General features: G+C 38.0%; 1 protein-coding gene across 3 annotated transcripts in view; it reads left to right on the top strand.

Moving 5' to 3' along the window:
• The first annotated feature begins 17,226 nt into the window (after window positions 1-17,226).
• Window positions 17,227-21,200, top strand: part of LOC150079838 (myelin regulatory factor-like) — a 138,031-nt gene continuing 134,057 nt past the window's right edge. For all 3 annotated transcript variants that reach the window (XM_090382687.1, XM_090382688.1, XM_090382689.1), the window contains exon 1: window positions 17,227-17,730. In XM_090382687.1, coding sequence (XP_090238813.1) covers window positions 17,718-17,730 — 13 coding nt within the window. In that variant the 5' untranslated portion in view covers window positions 17,227-17,717. The remainder of the gene's footprint in view (window positions 17,731-21,200) is intronic.

Here is a 21,200-nt window from a genome sequence, read left to right on the forward strand (position 1 = left end):
GTTCCAACACGATGGAGCCCCTGCCCATTATAGCGGAGATGTTCGTAACTACCTGGATGTCACATTTGGTCAACAGTGGATCGGACGTGGTGGTCCCGTGCGTTGGCCTGCTCGGTCATCCGACCTATCATGTCTTGATTTTTATTTCTGGGGTCATATGAAATCGCTAGTTTATGACACCCTGTTGACAATGCTGAGGAGCTGGTTGCAAGAATCGCAGTAGCTGCCGAAGAAATTCGAAATTCGCCTGGAGTATTCCAGAATGTTCGGATGTCCATGCGTCGGAGATGTGAGGCGTGCATTGTAGGCCGTGGAAGAAACTTCGAACACTTACTTTAATCCATGTACCTTTTGCTTCTTTTCATGTATTATTAAAACGATTTCTCACTTACGGTCTCTTTTCTTTATGGTGCTTCTGTGTACAACACCGCTTCAGGAAAGCATTTCCGACCCCACATTGCTATATGATTTCGAGTTGTCAGGATGTACCCTACCCCTCTTAGAAGTTCTGAAACGTTTAACTGAAACACCCTGTATGAATAATGGGCCTATTTTCTTCACCATTACCGTCCGTCCGTTCACATGTAGTAACTCGACTCCCAGTGGCTCGATTAGCGTGCAATTTTTATATTAGGGCCTTTTAAAAAGATTTGTAAAGCTGTGAAAATTCCATTCAAATCGGACTAATAGAAATCCAGGAAATATTATTTTTTTATTTATTATTATTTTTTGTTACATTTAAGGTGCCACAGTGCCGTTACATTTAAGGTACCTTAAACGTAACGCACTTGCGTACATTAATTAACTTGTTTTGTTCTACCATGTGCACGTGTGTTATTACAAATACTGTACTGATTTGTGCAATTAGTATTAAAATATCCTAATGATGCAAGAAAGATTATTTATTCTGCATTTTCCTGAAAATAAATAATAATGATAATAATAAACTCATATTCTATCATCAAAAATGGATATCCAATTCTTCCTTGCAATTTGCCAAACTCCTCGGCTACACTTATTCCAGTGTTCCAGAACAATCTGTCCGAATTCATATCTGACCTTTCTAGTTCTTGTCTTACTCACTAGTGAGAATATTCTTCCTTCATTTATTTTATTTATCCTCCACTCAGGATCCTTATACATTTCAATGAAATCCCCCCCCATCTCTAAGGTGTCTAGCTAGGTAGCTCTGAAGACCACATCTATGCCGTTCTTCACCAAGATAATGTTTGCGCTCTTCACCAGTCTAATAACTTTCTTTACACTTACTCCAGAAGGTCTACATCTTCCTTCAATAAACCCTTCGATATAGATACAATATTCCAAGTGTGGTCGCGTTTTACAGCGAAAGATAATGACTTACTTTTGCCTAATTGCAAACTTCCGAAAACTCATAGACAGAACACCATTGTGCTCTTCATGACACCTGTTTATACTGCATGTTGAACTTCGTATCCTTCTGAATCGTAATCCTCCAAGTCGTACTCCTGCTGGATATCCTTTAATTCTTCTCCATAATCTATAAACTAATCTTTAGATATTAGGAAAGATTTCACTTCCCCGTATGAAATGTTTTGCATTTAGTAACATTAAACTTTAGCTTAATATTGGTTGGTTGGTTGTTGTTGTTGTTGTTGCATCAGCAAATTAGGCTCTATTGTGCCATACATAATATGTCTGTAACTTGCAAGCGTTCTGTGGTCGATTTGCTGTTTGCTGGAAGTAAAACTAGAGTTTCCGGGAGAAAAAATATTGCTACTCTCTCCTGAGGCCGATTAATTCAGCCACTTTGTGAAAAAGGTCCATAAAAATTCCTAGCGTCATTGACGGAATTCAAACTCATGTTTTTTCCACCCGTGTGAAGAGGAGTGATTATACCAACTATGCTACCCACAATGAGAAAAATCCCTTAAACGCTTCCCATAATGCATTAGCATGAAATAGCATATAGAACTGTAATAACTCCAGTTAAATGAGCTCAAGAAACACCTGAGTTCACTGTAGCCTTTCTTCCTATAATTGAAGTCCTAACTGTTTCCTTTGATCACCGAAAAAACTTCCTAGGACACCCGTTTTATTACATTATGATCACTCCCAGATATAGGATTCTGAACTTACAAAATTTTGATATGGAATGAATTCTTGCTGAAAACTATGTCAAAGATATTATATCTTCTTGTGCTTTCCCCAACAGTTGAAATAAACAGCAGTCATCTGGCTGATTCAAGAATCTACTCTCGCCATGTACACCGTATGTCCACGATTTCCAATCCATAAGAGGCAAGTTAAATCGCCCATAATGATGCACTAGCTTCTACTTGCCAACTCAAGTTCTCTAAAGAGATTAGCAACGCCGCGGACTCGCCCTCATGAGTAGCACAGTTGATAGAATCGTCATCTTTCCACAGCAAGTGGCAAAGACCTGTTTTCAATCCCGTCAATGTACGCGCTGATTTTTTTATGGGTCTTTTTCGCAAGGTGGCTGAGTTATTCGCCCTTAGACAAGGACAGCATGGTTTTTTCTCCCGAAAACTGAGGTTTTTTTGCCCAGCAGACAGAAAATTGACCACAGAACAATTTACAGACATATTTATATACGGTGCAATAGGGCCTAAGTTTCTGGTGTGCCTTAAAATCAATAACAACCAACCAACCGCTATGCGGACTCAACATCTGCCTGGACTTGACCAGGTCCCGGGAACGGTCTTGTTGCTATCAAACACCTTTTGATAAGCAGCTATCCCCACTCACCCTATCCCTCCGTATCTCTCCTAAACATACTCTACCCAACGTAGTGAAATTCGTCAACCCCTATCTCGGGATGGCACTATGTTTCAGCTCTTCCTACAGATATCAGCGTTAAGTGATCTGGAGTTCAAGTTCCTGCATTTTATTTATAACACTCCTATTATTATACAGACAAGCTAAGTTTTGCATTTTTTCCCTTTTTACTACCCTAATAACACAATCCTTAAGTTGTTACCCAATCTTTCTCTGTCATGTAACTGCTACAGATTGTTGTGTTAAATTCACCGGGTCTTTCCATGTATATAAAGAATTACGAAATATCCCAAAGTACTCTCAAGGAAGCTGTAACTTTGGTAGATACCCTTAATCTGAGTTTTAGTAGAGACTTCCCTATTGCCTTCCCCGCACCAATTAGTTTCGCTGAACCTTAAGAAATAGAAACTAACCTTCATGCCTCATTTGAATACACAAGAAAGAAAACAATAAGCAGCATTCTGGATCGCCAGACAGGGACTACCCGGCCTCAAAGACCCTAATTGATTCACGAAATTACTTTTTTAAATGTGTTACTCTAATTTCTCTTTATGCATCAATTATTTGGTCATCGGCCCCTTAAAGTAGCATTCCAAAGCATGGAATATTGGCACCTGTGATTGCTGGGAAACCCTTTACCATCTAAACTGGATGATATAACGACAAGAAACATTTCATTTTTAAATCTATCTCAGTTACTAACAGATAAACTAAAGTGGATAAGAGCTGGATACGAGTAACTCGACCTCGCGCGATGCGACAAAACTTTGGCAAAGAAGCAAAGCTCAAGTGCAGCGTGACACAGCTCTGCAGTCTGGGAAGATTAATACCCAACAAATCAACTTCCTTTCAGACGGGAGAAGAAGTAAAAGCTATTATAACTTACAATAAGTATTCTTGTTGACACAGACCAGACACAAAACGTGGAGGAAAATTTTCTAAAATAGTAAAATAAAGTTTTCCCATTTTGATAAAGAGAATAACAAGTAAAGGAAAACGCGAGAAAACCAGTGAAACACCATATTTCTTTCATTCACTCTAGTTTTTCATTTCTGAATTTCCAGATATGAAAAACTAGAGTGGATGGTAGAAATTTTCCAGAAGTGAAAAATCCGAAATACCAGTAAGACAAATTGTCTCCATGATTGGCTTTCATGGGTAACACAGTTGGTAGGATCACCGTCCTCCCCACACGGGTGAAAAAAGACCCGAGTTCGAATCCCGTCGATGACAGGTGAAATTTTTATGGCTTTTTTTACAAATTGGCTGAGTTAGTCGGTCTCAGGAGAGGGTAGCGTGGTCTTAGTTGCCGATGCTCCTAAAACGTAATAACAACAGCAGCTTGGCAAAAGATATCACAAACTGAAACAAAATTTGGAGAATATATTGAAATTCCGTTATTATTTTATAATATTTGAAAAATTTTTCGTTTATATTTTCTGTCTAGTCGGTGTAAACAAGAATATTGTATTTTACTTTCAAACTCTAAAAAAGTGCCTTTATAGTTGTTTTTGTAGGGTTGTAATAGCATCAGCAACTAAGGCCATATTCTCCAGTGTATACTGTCTGTACATTGTACAGACACCCACTCAGCCACGTTGTGAAACAGGCCCATAACAATTCCTCACGTCATCGATGGGACTCGAACTCAGGTCTTTTCCACCCGGTCTGGGGAGGATGGCGATCCTACCTATAATGCAACTATAACGGATATCCTAGTGACATAATTAACACTATGTCACTATGTGGGGATTACGGTGGTCCTACCCATGGGGGCATCCGTTATAGTTCCATTATAAATTGTTTACCTTAATTTAATCTTATGCTGCACTTTAAAGACTAAGTACGTAACGTACCTTCCAGTCAAAGACTTTTAAAGGGGTGTCAAATAATTAAAACATCTATATGGCATCAATAAAGATTCGTGCGCCTCTACTGTTCAACGAGAAGTAGAAGGGTCTATAATTAATGAGAGGTGAATTCCATGCTTACAGAATAAATTCCTTCTATTAGCTAGAGTAGACGAAGCTGAGAAAAACTTCTCTCACCCAAAATTGCAATAGTCACATCCAAAAAGCAAAGACGTACATTTAAACTTGCTTAAATGAAAATATTTATTAGAGGATTATTATTATTTTATTTTTATTTCTCCCAGGAGACACCCGGTTACAGCAACTGGCCAGGGGGTGAATTACATATTCAAGTATGCTACAGAATATCAGACTACACTGCCTATCGTTAATATCCGGACACTGGCCTTTAGACAAAAAAAGATCTTTCATTGTGTCATTCAATATTTTGTGATGAAACCTTTTGCTTTTATGATGGTCTTCAATCTTCCGGGCCTTGTTCTTTGGGCGATCGCGACGTGTATGTACCCGACGATCCAATACATCCCAAAGATGCTCTATAGGGTTCAGATCAGCACTCTGGGCTGGCCAATCCAACTTTTCCACACCCATGTCCTCAAACCACTCTGTTACAACCCGAGCAGTATGGCATGGCAAGTTGTCTTGCTGATACAGGTATGGGCCTTCCCCGAAGTATTGCCATAATGTTGGAAGTGCATAATTGTCCAGGTTGTCCTGGTATTGCACAGCATTCATGGTTTTGTCAATAACGACTAATGAACCCAAGCCAAACTATGTAAGGAACCCCATACCATGACGCTGCCTCCACCAAACTTCATTGGTGGGAGGATACAATCAGGAAGGAACTGTTCCCCTGGCATTGGCCACATCCAGGAACGGCCATCAGACTGGTAGAGTGCGAACCTCGACTTGTCTGTCCATAGGACTGTTTTCCAGTGCACTATAGTCCAGGATTCGCGCTCCTTACACCATGTTAATCGGCGTCTAGCATTTGTTGAGGTGATCAACGGCTTTTGAACATCTGCACGACTATTGTATTAGTCCCAATAGTCTCACAGAGGGTTTGTGTGACTTGAGACAATGGCAAATTACGATTTTCGTGCACAGTTCTTCGCAGAATTCTCTTGTCCCGTTCTGTTAGTTTTCGGGGTTTACCAGGCCATTTTTTAGCAGATTCAGTCCCATTCCTCTTTTATTTGCATATCATGTCACTAACCGTTGACCCAGGGATCCCCTGAGTGACTGCGATGTCTCGTACAGAACGCTTGCTTATGTGACATCCTACTATCATTCCACGTTGGACGTCTGTTAAATCTGTTGAACGCGTCATCTTGCATACCCACTTTTCAAATTGTCTGCTCGAAGCCGTGTGCAGTATTTATATCAGGTTCTGTGACGTGTTGCATGCATAGGACCGGTTTCCCCATCCATGGAGGGGTGTCCAGATATTAATGGTAGGGCAGTGTATACACAATTTCAAAATACATGTAATACTTATCTGATTTATACAATGTTTGTGAGACTTGTTATCTGGATTATACATTGCTAGAAATACCTGTTATCTGCTTAAGGCTTACCACTTAATAAACACCAGTAAAACTTTATACTGTTGCATTTAAGGCATATCTTTTGAACTGGCCCACGCAGTGGGAGATTCACAATATTTACATAAGGTCGTATATGTACAGCTGAAAACAGCGTATAACGTGCAGCATGAACACAAGGAAAATCCTGGTGTGACAATGATACAATATAATACAATTTAATTCAAAATAAAAACTTGAGTGTTCATTTTACTGTTCCAGCAGCCGGTTTCTTCTGTGGGAGTAGAATGCTCTAAGTAGGACATATCTTACAATCTATTTCATGATGAGATTGGGATTCCTAAAGCCCCGGCTCATGCCTGGAAGACGAGGGCGCTGTCCTGCAGGTACAACGCCCTCGTCTGAAGGTAGGAATGTTCCAGGTAGGAGTGTTCAAGCATTTCTGATTTGCTTGTGCTGAGTTGATATTTAGGGTATTGAACAGCTTTAGAGTGTTTGCTGGAAAGGATCTTCCTAGACTATCCAACTGTGTAAATGCGGCCATGAGTTGAGGTTCCTTATCTGCAACTCATCTTCGTTTTTCTCCTGGAGTTATTAACCACTCTCAGTGAATCCATCCGTCCCGTTAAGAGCTGGGCAAGCGTCATTATATTCCTTGAGGTGATTATTTGTCTCCAGGGTGTGGCCTCTAGCTTGAAATATAATACACAGCTGTATAGCTCTTGGGATGGTAAAAGACTTAGCTGAAATTCTGTTTATTCACCTCAAGAGGATGTTGGATGATGATGTCCAGGATTGTTTTTTCAAAGATTTTTTTGTAAAGAGCATCCGACAGCGATTGGTCTGAAGTCTTTCACAGATTTAAGATTTTTTATTTTGGGGATAGGTTTTACGTAGTAGCTTTTCCACATCTTTGGGAAATCCTCTTCATTCATTATTCTCTGGAATATATGTAATAATAAATCATTGATGTAACAGCTACAGATTTGAATCATAAATAGTGGGAATTTATCTGGCCCAATTGGGAAAGTTGCTGATTGCCTTTTTTAAGTTTTCTCTGCTAATACTGCTTTCCTTCAATTCTTCATTGTTATTCATGATCTGATTAGTGTTGATAGTTCCTTAATTTTCATGATTATGTCTTGCATCCTGTTAATGTTTGCTTCATTGTTAATTTGATTCTCCTTGAGAGGTGTTCCGAACGTGGATTCAGTCCATTCTATAAAGGACTTCTCCGTCACTTTATGTATGAAGCTTTTTTTGTTGACAATTCTTTTGCCTTTTTTTAGTTTTGCTTTTGCCATATCAAGGTGTGCTTGCTTCTTAACATTCACAAAACCTGTTCTTTCATGTTTGTACCGGTGTGATCCTCTGGATACCCAATTCTTTTCCATTTACTATAAAATTTTTGTTTATATTTGAAAATTACTTTTAATTGTGGGCTGAACCAAGGATCCTCTTTTCCCTGTCTGACACTTTTACTTCCTTAGATGCTCCTTCTTGAGCTATGTGCACGAGTGATTGCGAGAGTGCTGATAAGGCGTCATCAGTGTCCAAAAGGTATAGGTTTTGCCAGTTATATTCGATCAGGTGTTTTAGAATTACGTCGTTTTTAATATATTTTGTTGAGAAGATTATATTTGTCTGACTTTTCAAAATGCGGGCTTCTTTGTGGGATGTATCGGTTTCTTCCTAAAGTGGCTTCAAATGTGAGTAGTTGATGATCTGAAGCAAATTTCATGTTGTTATTCTTCAGCTTTATCTCTGAAGTGCTGTAGTAAATCAAGTCCAAGGACTGAGATCCTCTTGTTGCTGGTGTTTTCAATTGGTTCATATTTAAAGCTTGCATTGTACGTCCGACTCACTTTTTGCTTCCAGATGTTTTGGTAGTGGCATATTTAGGTCGCCCATTATAATTCTATCGGGGTTCGACCTCAGGTTTGAGGTAAGCCTCGTAAGAAGCACAGTTCTGATTTCTTTAGTGTGCTCCAGTGGTAGGTATATTAAGCCTAGTTGAAATCTCCTCGTTTCCATACCGAATGTGGCAATGATAGCCTCGAAATTTTCCGATTGCGCCCTGTGTTCAATGAATACCGTTAATCCATTCTGGAACAGAATCACTACCCCACCTCCTCTTTTATTTTCTCTTCCATTTGCGATGCAATTATAACCGGAGTAGTGCGCGAGGGCGTCGAGGTACCTATTATTTTGGAGCCATGTTTCTACTAAGCATAAACAGTCATTCTCCGAATTAAGTACGTAATAAGCTTTGTAGAGTGTGCAGCTTCTTCGATATGCTTCTTACATTTTGTAGGAAAATAATAATCTGGTTAGATTCTTTTATATCAGTTAAGTTGATTGCTATTGGGCTATTCGGAAATTCGCGTTGTTCCTACTTGTGGGCTTCCCAGCCCTTTCTCTGTATGGCTTCACTAGTGTTAAACTTACGCTTTTAAAACATGACTGGCTGTAAACATTCCATCAAGACCGTACTTTTTACACATTCTTTGTGGTTTTTCGTCGATGCCCCATTTAAGGAATCACTACCAATATTTTGTAATCAATATTTTGTTATGGTTTTCGTTGGTCGAATAATTTTATTAGCCGTGTTGCTTAAAACCCTTGTCCTCTTGTTTCCTATGATCGGTTTACTTTTTTGTATTCTAACTTTCCATGCTTAAACATATTTTCTTTTTCCCTTCTCCACTGGAGCATTTTTCAATCCAATCGATACGTTTCCATCGGTTTACTTCTTTCTTTCATCATATGCAATTTAAAAAAAAAATAATTAAAAAATTGAATGTTCACAGATAGTTTTTGAACTTTATGACAGAAAAATTACTACGAACGATGTTGTCACTAAAATTACACAGCTACAGTAGGGCCACCTTTTGCCCTAGGTGTTTGAGGAAGTCTAGCTCCAGTATTTTGGTCGGTAGAGAACTCAGAAGCCGAACTGTCCTTACCAACACACCACACAAATTCTCAGGTGGATTCGGATTTGTAGAATTAGAGGGCCAGGGTAGATGTTGGAAGTCTCGGATGGTCCTCGAACCATCCAGGTAGAATTTTTGCACGGTGGTATCTCCTTTGTCGTCTTAAAAGAACCATCGAAATTCAGGTAAAAATGAAGCACGGCAGGGTGAAGAATGCGACAAAATGATATTGGTTGGAGATAACACGACTTTCTGACGGTATGAGCGCACTCAGTCCGTAACAAAAGAAAATACGCTATACCATGATACCACCTCCAACCGCTTGAGTGGAGGACACGAGACAGTCTAGATGCACGGCTTCATGAGATTCATTCTACACTTTCACCCAACAATTGATGAAAAAGTGGAAATCGAGACTCACCAGACCACGTGATCTTCTTCCACTGTTCCACAGTCCAGTCTTAGTGTTGGCAGCGCCACGCCAGTCGAATCTTTGATTTTTTACCAAAGGAAGTGGCATTCGTATAGATACACACTACCAAATCCCATTCTTAAATTCTCGCTGCATAGTTCTGTTGGAAATGGATCTTTCTTTGCCTGTATTAAATTTTTCAGTTATTTGCTGTACACTACCAAATCCCATTCTTAAATTCTCGCTGCATAGTTCTGTTGGAAATGGATCTTTCTTTGCCTGTATTAAATTTTTCAGTTATTTGCTGTACACTGAACCTTAAATTCTGACGCACAATTCGCTTTAAACTCCTGCAGTCTCGTTCTTGGAGTACTAACTTTCTGCCAAATTTCTTCTTTTACAGCTGCATTGTACTTTAGTTTTCTACTCATTGTATACTTTCGAGATAGCTTCTTTCGACATACCAATGACTTCCTTGGTTTCCTCAACTGTGGTACCTGCTAAACGTGTTCCAAAAATAACAACTTTCTGAAAATCGGAAAGATTAATACCTTCCTCATGACTGGATCGAAAGCCCTTGGAAAGCGTACAGGCTTTACTTGATACCAAGGAACTGTGATCATACCATGTGGTAAAGTATATTACATACCACATGTTTAATTATCTGTTGACGCCAATTGAAAAACATTTCTAATTTTTTTAGCTAGTGAGTGTACAATCAACACGTAATAATGCCAAATGGATTCTCAACAATTCCGTTTTTGTTTAGCATAGATTCACTTTTATCCTAATCTCCCGGATCGAAAAATTAATAAATAAAATCAAAAATAGGAAAGACGATGTATCAGTGCAACAAAACAGTGTAATAGACTGCACTTGGGATGTTTTATCACAACTGAAATTATATTATAAGTCTTTATAATGGCCCACTATCGATTCGTGGGGCGAGCACTCCACGAATTCATTCTGGTCACGGATACTCCTATACTACCGGGAGTCAGTCTTCTACGTGAATTCACAAATATCGATTTTGTGTCACTGTTCGAAGTGATATGATCTTGGTTGAGAGCATTATTAGCATTTCAATAAAGAAATTTCAGTATTAAAAGCACGTCCTTAACGAATGTTTGGTGTCCAAAAGCGAGTATGTGGATCCGAATGAGCTATAAAGAGGATGTTCATGAATAAGTTTATTATTAGTGTTTTAATAGTAATAATTCATGATTTTTAACATAAAGAGAGCAGAAAAGCAACAAATGTCGGATTTCTGTTAGTCCCATTTTAATTAAATTTTGGATGGCTCAACAAATCTTCCTAAAAGTCCCAAATTTAAAATTTCACGGAAGTTCATCCACTGCGAATCGAGTTTTTACATTCGGACGGATGGACAGATATGGTGAAGACAACAAGAGTATTATGCATAAAATGCTAACGCACCTTAAAAAAAAAAAGAAAGAAGAAGAATAAAGAGCAAAGACTTTTATGCACGAACCGAGACCATTTCATTTCTGCACATCCACCACATTGCCATTCATTCCTGCAACCAGCGCCTCACAATAAACTTGATACCCAGTGCATCAGCTACAATATACGGTATATGGATAGCCTAGGTGGTATGTATGACAAACAAAAAATAAATACTAATAAAATAAATCAATAGTAATTGCGGATTTTCCTTAATCCAATTTTAATGAAAGTTGGGAAGATTCAACAAATCGTTCTAATAGAGCATTTCATGAAATTCCATCAACTAGGTACCAGTTATTACATTCGGAAGTATAGAGAATTAATAATTCGATTTTTATTGGTCCAATTTTAATGAAATTTAGAATTACTCGGCATGTCTTTTTTTTAACAGAGGTAAGTATAATGCCAAATTTTATTGGTCCACTTTAAATGAAATTTGAGATGGCTCAATAAATCTTTTGAAAAAGTCCAAATATAAAATTTCATGAAAATCAATCCACTAGGAGTCAAGTTATTACATGCGGGCGGACGGACTAACAGACACAGTGAAGACAGTAGCCACATCGTTCTTGCATCCTATTTTGTATATGCTTCCCTTATGTATATATTTACTTTATATATCCTTTTTAACTCGGGATTCATTTCCTTAATTTGGTTTTCGACCGCTCTGATGGCAAATCAGAGTGGTCGAAAACCAAATTAAGGAAATGAATTAAGGTATTTAGTCACAGAACTGTAAATTGTAATGGGAAAAGGAAATATTTGACAATTAATGTGGTGCAAAAATAGATGCAGTGTGCATCATGAGTACAAAAAACGTTGATAATCAGTGACCCAAATAATAAACGTGCTTTTAAATATTTATCTAAACGCAAATACCGTTTAGTCCTAGCCACAGCCTCTTTTATACTAAACACACGCACATACAAAAAAAAAAAAAAAAAAAAAAATCTTTAAGAAGTTATCTTCATGTCTTCACTTCATAACTTCTTCAAATCATTCTTTATCAATTTTTCCGTTTTTTTTTTTTTGTTTTTTTTTTGTACTCCTTGCTTGAGTAGCTTCATCTCTGCTCTAACTTCCAATAGCTTTATCTCTGTTTCTCCGGTTTAGTTTTATTTTTTTTTATTCTATAGAGAACGCTGACACTACCTGTTGTGAAAGATAATTAATTCTGTATTGTTCTATTTCACTCATGTTCCCTGTATTATTTCCCACGATCTCTTTAAGCTTATTTTCGTGTTTTCCTTTTGCGCTTTCTGATTAGTTTCTTCTCAAGAGACATGACCTATCCTAATCGACTCTTATTTTTTAATGATTAACTCTCTCACCTATTCCCATATATCGTCTATCTGCGATTTTTAATTCTGGGAGACCTTTTGCACAACGACTGCTTTTAAAATTGCGATTCAAAACTTTAAATACTTTCCCTCATTTAGGTAACCATGTGCTCATTCTTACAAAACTACATCCACCGCAACAGTGGTTGCAAGATTGCAACTTCACAAAATCATCTATGTCGGTTTGTTCTTGATATAGTCATCATGATATATTCCCTAGCCACAGGAACTTATCTCTGGAAGTTGTTGAAAGGCAAAATGTATAAAAATATGATGAAAAGAGTACCTGAATGCACAGGGGATGGACAAAATAATGGAAACATCTGTGATAAGAATTACAGGTATGCACTATAGTGGTGGGCCACGCTTTGCTTTTAAAACAGCTTGTATTTTTCGTGGAATAAATTCAAATAAATCTTCAACTGTATTAAGAAAGATAATGGACTATTTTTCAAGGAGGAACGTTTCGAGCTCTTTCTGTGATGAAGGAGCTTCATTTGTGGTAATCAGCGGCAATACTTCAAGGTAATCAGCGGCAATACTTCGCCCTTTCAGGTAATGATAGGACCTAAAGAATACTAAGATATTGCTGCCCAAACCATTTTTGATCCTCCTCCATGTTTGACAGTCGACACAAGACAGTCAAGATGATGCTTTCTTTGGCATTTACGAAACGTAAACTGTCTATGATGTTGGAAAAAGTGTGAATAATGGTTCTTCTGAAAATATGATGTATTTTCAATCATCAAATGGCCTGTTTTTGTGCTCCGTACACCATTGCCATCAGTAATGAGTAGCTTGGCAATAACTTTCAGCTTTATGAAGTATTTGTTGAACTGTTTTGCTATAAACTGGATTGCTGAAACTCATATTAAGTTCCAAGACAATAATTTTACATTTTCGGGCTACAATCCTTTTCACTGTCCGACCCGTCTCTTTCAGTCAGCTTCGATTTTCTGCCACAATTCATCCTATCGGATTTTGTTTTTCCTTACTTGGTGAATGCAGACATCACTTTCGATACAGTTGCTCTGGATACATTAAACAAATCAGCAGTTTTAGTCACCGATACCCCTGCTAAATGTGCACCAACAATTTGACATCTTTGGAATTAGACAGTTCTGTCATTTTCTTCATGTACCATTTTATACCACTTCTAAATAAACATCAACTTTTATCGTCTTTCCTTCGCAGTACTATATGCAGGAAACAAAAAAAAATATCATTGCACGTTTATAAATACGTCATATAACCATTAATAAACTATGATTTTCATATTTTGGGCACCCCTTATATCCAAAAAGAAGTGGAAAATTATTAAACTTTTATAATTACGTATTATTATTACAATTATTATATCTACCTGATTACATAATATGATAATAAGAGAATTTATAACTTTCAATTTTGGATACTTGGGTTGAACGAATTTTGTTTTACTTTATTTAAGATCAGATCGAGATTATTTTGTTTCATATAAGAAACAAAATAATCTCGATCACGATATGCACTGAAGGCTGTCCTTTGTCCGGTTGCTGTCCTTAAAGTATTCGGTTAGTCGGGCAAATGTATTTCTATTTTCATATCAGCAATCCATTCATCCGTTACAGAATCCAAAAAAGATCAAAAAGGTGGTTAAAACTTAGAGATGTTTGTTTATCTTAAAACAGAAACTGGTTATTCGTAGAAGCCTAGAGAAAGGTGAAAATTAATATACTCGTACTTAAGGAGTTTATTCTTGGCTTTTCAAGAATATATGCCATAAAAGATCTATCCATAATAAATTTTCAGTAAGTGTGAAAAAAAAAGTGTTAGTTTAAAATTAAACCAAAGCAAATAAGAAGTACTTATATCAATGCAATGCCCGTTGGATGAGCATAACCGTCAAAATCATGCAACCAGCACTTCCCAGGCGCCTCGGTAGCCAGGTGGGAAGGAGCAGCAGTGCGTAGCACACGCTTCTTGATTAGACCGGGGTTCGAGCCCGTCACCACCAAATACGGAGAATGCGGAAAGATCAGGGAATGACCACCGCATATCCCGGAGCAATATGGCCTTAGTTGCTAATGCTCCTAAAAACCAAATAACAAACAAACAAGCACTTCCCAATCTCCAGAGATACCGGATAAAAGGTCTTTTACTGTACTGTATTTTATCTTATTTTTATTTTTATTTATTAGCGATTTTGTTCCTTAGCTTTTGAGCACCAGTGTAGATCTACCTGTAACATTGTTAGTGTGTAAAGTTCGTTTCAAACAAGAGAGTACATTTAGTTTTATCTCCGGTCTGTCTCCACTACAGCTTACTGAATACTGAGTACCAGACAGTCTGCAGAATTCCTTAGCATTTTCTAATTGATACTGATATAAGAAGGTGGATTCTTGCTACTTATAAGATTCGGTGAGATGGAGAGCAATGAGGAAATTTTATGAGAAGGTGGAATCTTACTGCCAAACGAAAAAAAAAAATTCTGTTGTTATGGAGGGTTCAGCTGGGTGAGATTGGCTGATTACTATTATTATTATTAGTAGTAGTAGTCATTTTATAAAACATCTTAGATCAGCTTAAAAAACATCAGCAAAATAAAAAAATCACTTGTTCATCTCCTCCAATAATATGACTAGTACTTGAATTTATTCAAACTGCATGCTTCCACAACAACAGATGGAAGTTTGTTCCAACGGTTTGTTGAATCAGCCGCCCGCTGGCCAAAGGCAAACTTCTGCACATCTATCCTACAACCATCCTTTCTCAATCTGAATTTATTTCCCCTCATGTACATAGTCTGAGCAAGAGAAAGACTGCCATCAACATTGGGCTTGCCCAATCTATTCAAAGTCTTAAACACCTCAATCAGATCACCTCTGCAGTCTGCAGAACTGAAGCCTTTCTGTAAGACCACCCAATCGTTCCTTTTATCAATCTTGTTGCCCTTCTCTGCACCCGTGCCAGCAGTTCTACATCGTCCTAATATGAGGCCTCCAGCCCTGTATACAATACTCAAGATGCAGCCTGGACCTTATACAAAGGGAAAATCACCTCCTTATACACTAGCATAGTTGCTGTATATAATTGACAAAACCCCATGAGCTGTCCACAAATGCTCAGAGAACTTCATATCTGACTTCAAAATTTACTCCCAGCTCTGTTTCATTTTCCACTACCCGGAGCGTAGTAATACCCAGTTAGTACGTTACTCTGGGATTACTCGTAAGCAGTACCTTGCATTTGTCAATGTTAAACTTCAACTGCCATTTCTCAGCCCATCTGTCTCTTACGTTTTTAGATCTAGAAGATCATTTTAGATCTTTTTTATATGAGCTGAGGCAACTAATGACATAGGGCATCAGTACAATGCTTCTGTAAATACCATGTATTCTATGGTCAATTTGGTTGTTATATAGGATGAAAAACCCATGTGTACTGGAGAAAAATAAAACATGTTTCCTCGCCCAAGACATAAGCGTCTGCAGTGAGAAAGGAAAACGACTCAGGAGTTAATCGCATCCTGATGAGAAGTATTTCTTAACTTCAGCCAGTGATAGACAGAGTATAGTGGATGCACTGTACTCTGGCTATGCAATACACAACCGGAAGGGGCTGCAAAGAAATAGAAACTCTTGGAATCCAGTGAATCAATTTCTCATTGCTTGTTCCAGGAAAAGTAGCACAAGTCATCCGGAACCTTTTTCAATGTTGAATTTAGGCCTATCTAACAAAGAGAAATTTATATAGCTTCGGTGTAGACAAGCGGTGTCTCCAGGGCCGGATGTACATATAAACTAAACAAGCTACAACTTCTTAGGGCCTCACATTACAAGGGTCCTCGCCCCATCTTAAAAGATCCTTTTTTTAATATTGTCACAGGTGAACTGCCTCATACATGTTATAGCTTAGGGCCATAACAAGTTTACATGGGGCCCTGGGTGTTTCATATAATCTGTAGACTTTTTCACGTTCATTTTTAATTGAGCTGAAAGTACCCCCTCTACCCCCTGCCATCTAGATTCGATACTGATCTCGAGAAACTCGCTCCTGTAGCAGTTTTCAAGGCCTGTTTGCATTGTTAACAACCGATATCTTAATTCTAAAACAAAACTTGAGAACAAAAACTGAAACAAAACAAAAAAAAAAAAAAACCGTTAAGAACACCCATATAAAAAGAAGTCTCCTTTTCATCTTTGGCTGACACTTTTGTCTCATCTCACAGCAGGGAGATCTTTACAAGAGAAGTCAGAAGGAAATTTCATTTCGCATTTCAAAAGCGAACAAGAAACCCCTGCCTTACGGACCTTGACAAACACACCCGCACCTGATTGGAAGCAGACTCATAAAGGAATGTTTAATATTGTTCTGTTCCGTTACAATCTCGGTAGTTTGCCTTCGCATGTGCGTCTCTTGCACGACGTCACAGAGCTGCTGGAAAAACAGTATTACCGGTTTTCCATACGCGTCCACTAGAGGGCGCCCTGTTGCGTGTGTGGCTCGATTGATACACAACTTTCACGGGTAGTTAATACTGTCTCCATCATATACTTGTGCGGTCACGTGCATCTCGCTAATCCTGAAGGGTTTCTTCGTATGTCGGGTTGCGTTAAATGGTTGTCATAAAGAACGAAAAAGAAAAAGAAAAAAAAAAAAACCACCACAAATTAACCTTACCATGTGTTAGAGATGACCAGAATGGCCGCGAAGAAGTGTCGATCTTGGTGGGCCCAACTGTTGAGCTCGTTTCCATAACGACTGTTAGCATTTATTGGCGTTTCGTGTACGCCTCAGTGACGCTGTTGGCTCCGCCTTACTGGAGGCTAACTGGAGCCCCGGGATATATGAGTAAAGCAGTGTTGCTGATGTTGGTCGGGAGAAATATAATCGTTAGGGAGGAGAAGGTGGTTTTGTGGTTTCCACAAGTGGCACATCGACACTGCTGGATTAATGAGCGAACATTGCTGTGCTCCCCATCGCTGACCACACATCTCTCTCGGTAGGTGTTTAACTTCACAGCAATGTCGGAAACAGGTGGTTTCACTTTTGACGTCGATCAAATGGCAAGAAAAACCTGGTTCTTGACGAAGGAGAGTAATCGAGGACTTTCTGCTGGACCGTAACGGCCTGCCCGTTGAAGTGAAACAGAGACACGCGCGCGGACCGTAATTGTCTCAGTAGTAAAGGAAAAGTGTGGTCACGATTTTGGCTGGACACCGACACTAAATCTCCGAAACTGCTCCACGTCATCACGGACTCATGGTGGACAAACGAACACATTTTGATTTTTGCGGAATCCCGTTAGTGGACGTGGTGTTAATTTGCTGTGGCTTCTGAGTAGGTGGCCTCGCCAACTTAGTGACCTTTCGTATAGCTGGGATATGTCGGCCGCAGGTAAGTTTCCTTATATCATATTGTATCCTAGGCAGGTGTAAACGTTTCTCCTTCTAAAGGTTTTTATAGCAACAGTACTTAAGTAACTCCAAATAACGATGCATTAATATTTCCAAGAAAACTGTACTTTCCGTATCGAGAGACAATGTATTAATTATTTCAAGCAAACAGTACTTTTCGTTTCAAGTAACAATCATTTATTTCGAGCAACAATACTTTTCCCTTCGAGCAACAATGCTTTACTTATTTCGAGCAAACAGTACATTTCGTTTCGAGAAACAATCGTTTCATTATTTCGAGCAACAATCATTTCATTATTTCGAGTAACAATACTTCTCTTTTCGGGCAACAATGCTTTACTTATTTCGAGCAAACAGTACTTTTCGTTTCCAGCAACAATCCTTTACTTATTCGAGCAATCGGTCTTTTTTGTTTCGTTTCGTTTCGAGCATAAAGTATTTTTAGTTTTGAGTAACATTACCGTAAAAAAATTAATTCAAAACCACATTTTCCGATTTATTTATATACTGGAAACGCATATAGAATAAAAATATAGAAAAAGGAAATATCAAGAGCCGAAAATATGAGATAAACCTTAATATTCTATAAGTTATATGAATAGCTCCAGATAAGTAGGTCATAAGCTTGGAAACGTTCAAGAACAGTGCTTTAAGATACATTATCGGAGCTCTCATCCATGAATCGCGTTTCCAAGCATGCTGTGAGCATAAAAAAATCCCAATTAAATATATAAATCCCAACAAACAGCCATATATATCTATAGGATGAATCAAAGCGAGTTAAAAACGAAAAGTACTGTTTGTATTCTATACTGGAAAGTATAAAAACAGTTATTCTCCCACAAAAATAACACAAAATACGTGACTTTTATAGTAGGTTCAATTAGTTATGTTATTTCATTCGTTTCTTCTTGGACCAAAACCACAAACGTCTTCTGATTGTATAAATATACTAATTTTAACCACTATCTTTAAGTATTCGATTTACTGTATACAGACTTCAGCTGACAGTTTTTCCTATAAACCGATACAACAAATCGGAACTTAGCATTATTTGGAATCGATATAAAAAAAAAGACAAAAAAGAGGGAGCAAAAAACCAACGTACTTTAATATAATCTCGTCTATCCACGAGATTATATTAAAGTATCTTTTTTTCTTCTAGCTACAGGCCCACTGCAGTAACTTTGTATTGTTTATTTGCTGGTTATTTATTTATTTATATTTCTAATCGATGGAGAATACATGCACTGGGACACCTCAAAATAATACCATTAGTATCATACACGTATAAATATATTATCACTTTAATGGCAATAATCATTCTATGATACGCAGTAGCTACCATGTGATTTCGTTCATGTTTCCATGGTGACAAGACATATACGTAACAGATGAATAAAGGTTCGAGCCAGCTTTTATAAACACACACCATCCAGAAGCTTTGGGTTATGTTTTGCATGTTTTGGCTTTCTGGCCATGCGATATGGGAAGGAGCACGCATCATTTACATATAACGCAGCCCGTACGGTTTTTCCATTATTCTGATAATACTCTGCAAATGGTCTATGGAGGCAGAGTATTATGCCAATGCATAATACTCTGCTTCCATTAGACCATTATTAGAACGGCCACAATTGAAGAAAACCACTGGTTTGAAAGATTTCAACCCTGGAACTGAAAACAAAAATTTCCACAGAAGGGATGCGATAGTCAAAACTGAAAACCATTACTCATTCGCCATGCTTAAGGTTATGAATTATAAAAATAACTTATACATTTATACACATGTAAATATTAATGTTACTTGGATTTAATAATTCATTGTAATATTGACAGTGATTTACCACAGATTAATAATACAATTAATGGTAACTGAATATGATATTTAATGATTTAATACAAGGAAGTGCTGATAAATCCTTGGCCCAATACAATGACACAGTTATCCTAATAAAATACAATTCCAATTGTTTTTTTTTTAAGAGGGAGGAAGTTTATGTGATTCATATCATGATACTGTCTGATAGAACTTTTTTTAGAAATATACTGGGAATGGTTGCTTCATTATGATCCTGAGACTAAAGAACAATCGAAGGAGTGGAGGCACAATAGATGCGCCCGTCCAAAGAACTGCCATACCCAGAAGTCTGCTGGGAACGTTATGGCCTCTATCTTTTTGGGACAAGGATGGGATTTTGTTTATTGACCACCAAAACGATAACTGGTGAGAATTATTAATCACTTTTGGACAAACGTAGGAGGAATTGAAGGCCAAACGCAGGAGAAAGCTAACCTGAGAAGTGCTGTTTTTTGCAAGACAATGCTTCGACACACAGAACACATCAAACATATGCCAAATTGGCTGAACTAAGCTTTCAACTTCTTCATCATTCTCCAATCCTTACCAGTCTTGCATCCTCCGTGCAAGATCTGGTGAGCATTTGAAGGATGATATAAAAATATAGTTTCAAAGGGTATCAAACTGATCAGATGATACATCACACGAACGACATATGGGTGGTTTGGGAGTAATCTTTCGATTTCTGGATGAGAGTTTTACAAATACTGGAATATCTTGCAGAAAGTGATTGGAGTGATGTTGAATAAACTAGGTATATAATTGAATTATTTTGTTTCTTTTATTATAGGCTAAGAACTTATCAGTACCCTCCACAAGTAATTATATTTTATTATTATATAAACCGTTAATAATTACTTTTGCAAATTTTGCTAACTTAAACGTCGCATTTCAATTTACATGGTGTCCATTCTGAAACACAAGTAGCAAGTTGCGAACCACTAATCATAACATATCATTTAGGGATTTCATGTAGAAGACTTTTGTAAGGTTGTTTACATTACTGGAAAAGGATATTTTGGAAATCAGTAGAGAAAAATGCGATCTCCCCATTTCTTGAAACAATTAGTTGATAAAGGAAAGGTCAGGTGCTGGCACCTGGTATTCAAACAAATTTAAAGGAGTCATTAAATTTTGGTATGCACTTCTCGCGCTCTTTAGCGACTGTCAGTGACATCTGAATCACGTGTAGCATTTACAGGGCCGGCCCTAGAGTTCAGATGGCTCAAGTGCAACAGTTAATGTTTAAGTTACTTGGGCTACCCCGTCGTCCTTGTGGAGACTGAGGCCCGGGTGCGTTGCACCCTCAGCTTCCTCCCCTTCCTCCAAGGACGAGCCCTAAACAATGACACAGTTGTCCTAGCGAAAGTGCAGAAACTGTCAACATCTAATTCTAAAGTGCTATATAGTCGGTAAGAGCCAGCATCCTACGATTATTCAAATAACGTGCATGAGGGACAGTTAAACACGCTGACAGATACGGTTGAATGACACATGTACATCTTTGGAGACAGGTAAGACCTGTCTACGTTTTCATGCTTGTATAATTTGCTCTGTAGGTGTTGTTGGGGGTTTCCAATCGTTTATCT

This window comes from Mastigoproctus giganteus, chromosome 10, assembly GCF_048544385.1.
Source record: "Mastigoproctus giganteus isolate SK-2022 chromosome 10, ASM4854438v1, whole genome shotgun sequence".
NCBI lineage: Eukaryota > Metazoa > Arthropoda > Arachnida > Uropygi > Thelyphonidae > Mastigoproctus > Mastigoproctus giganteus.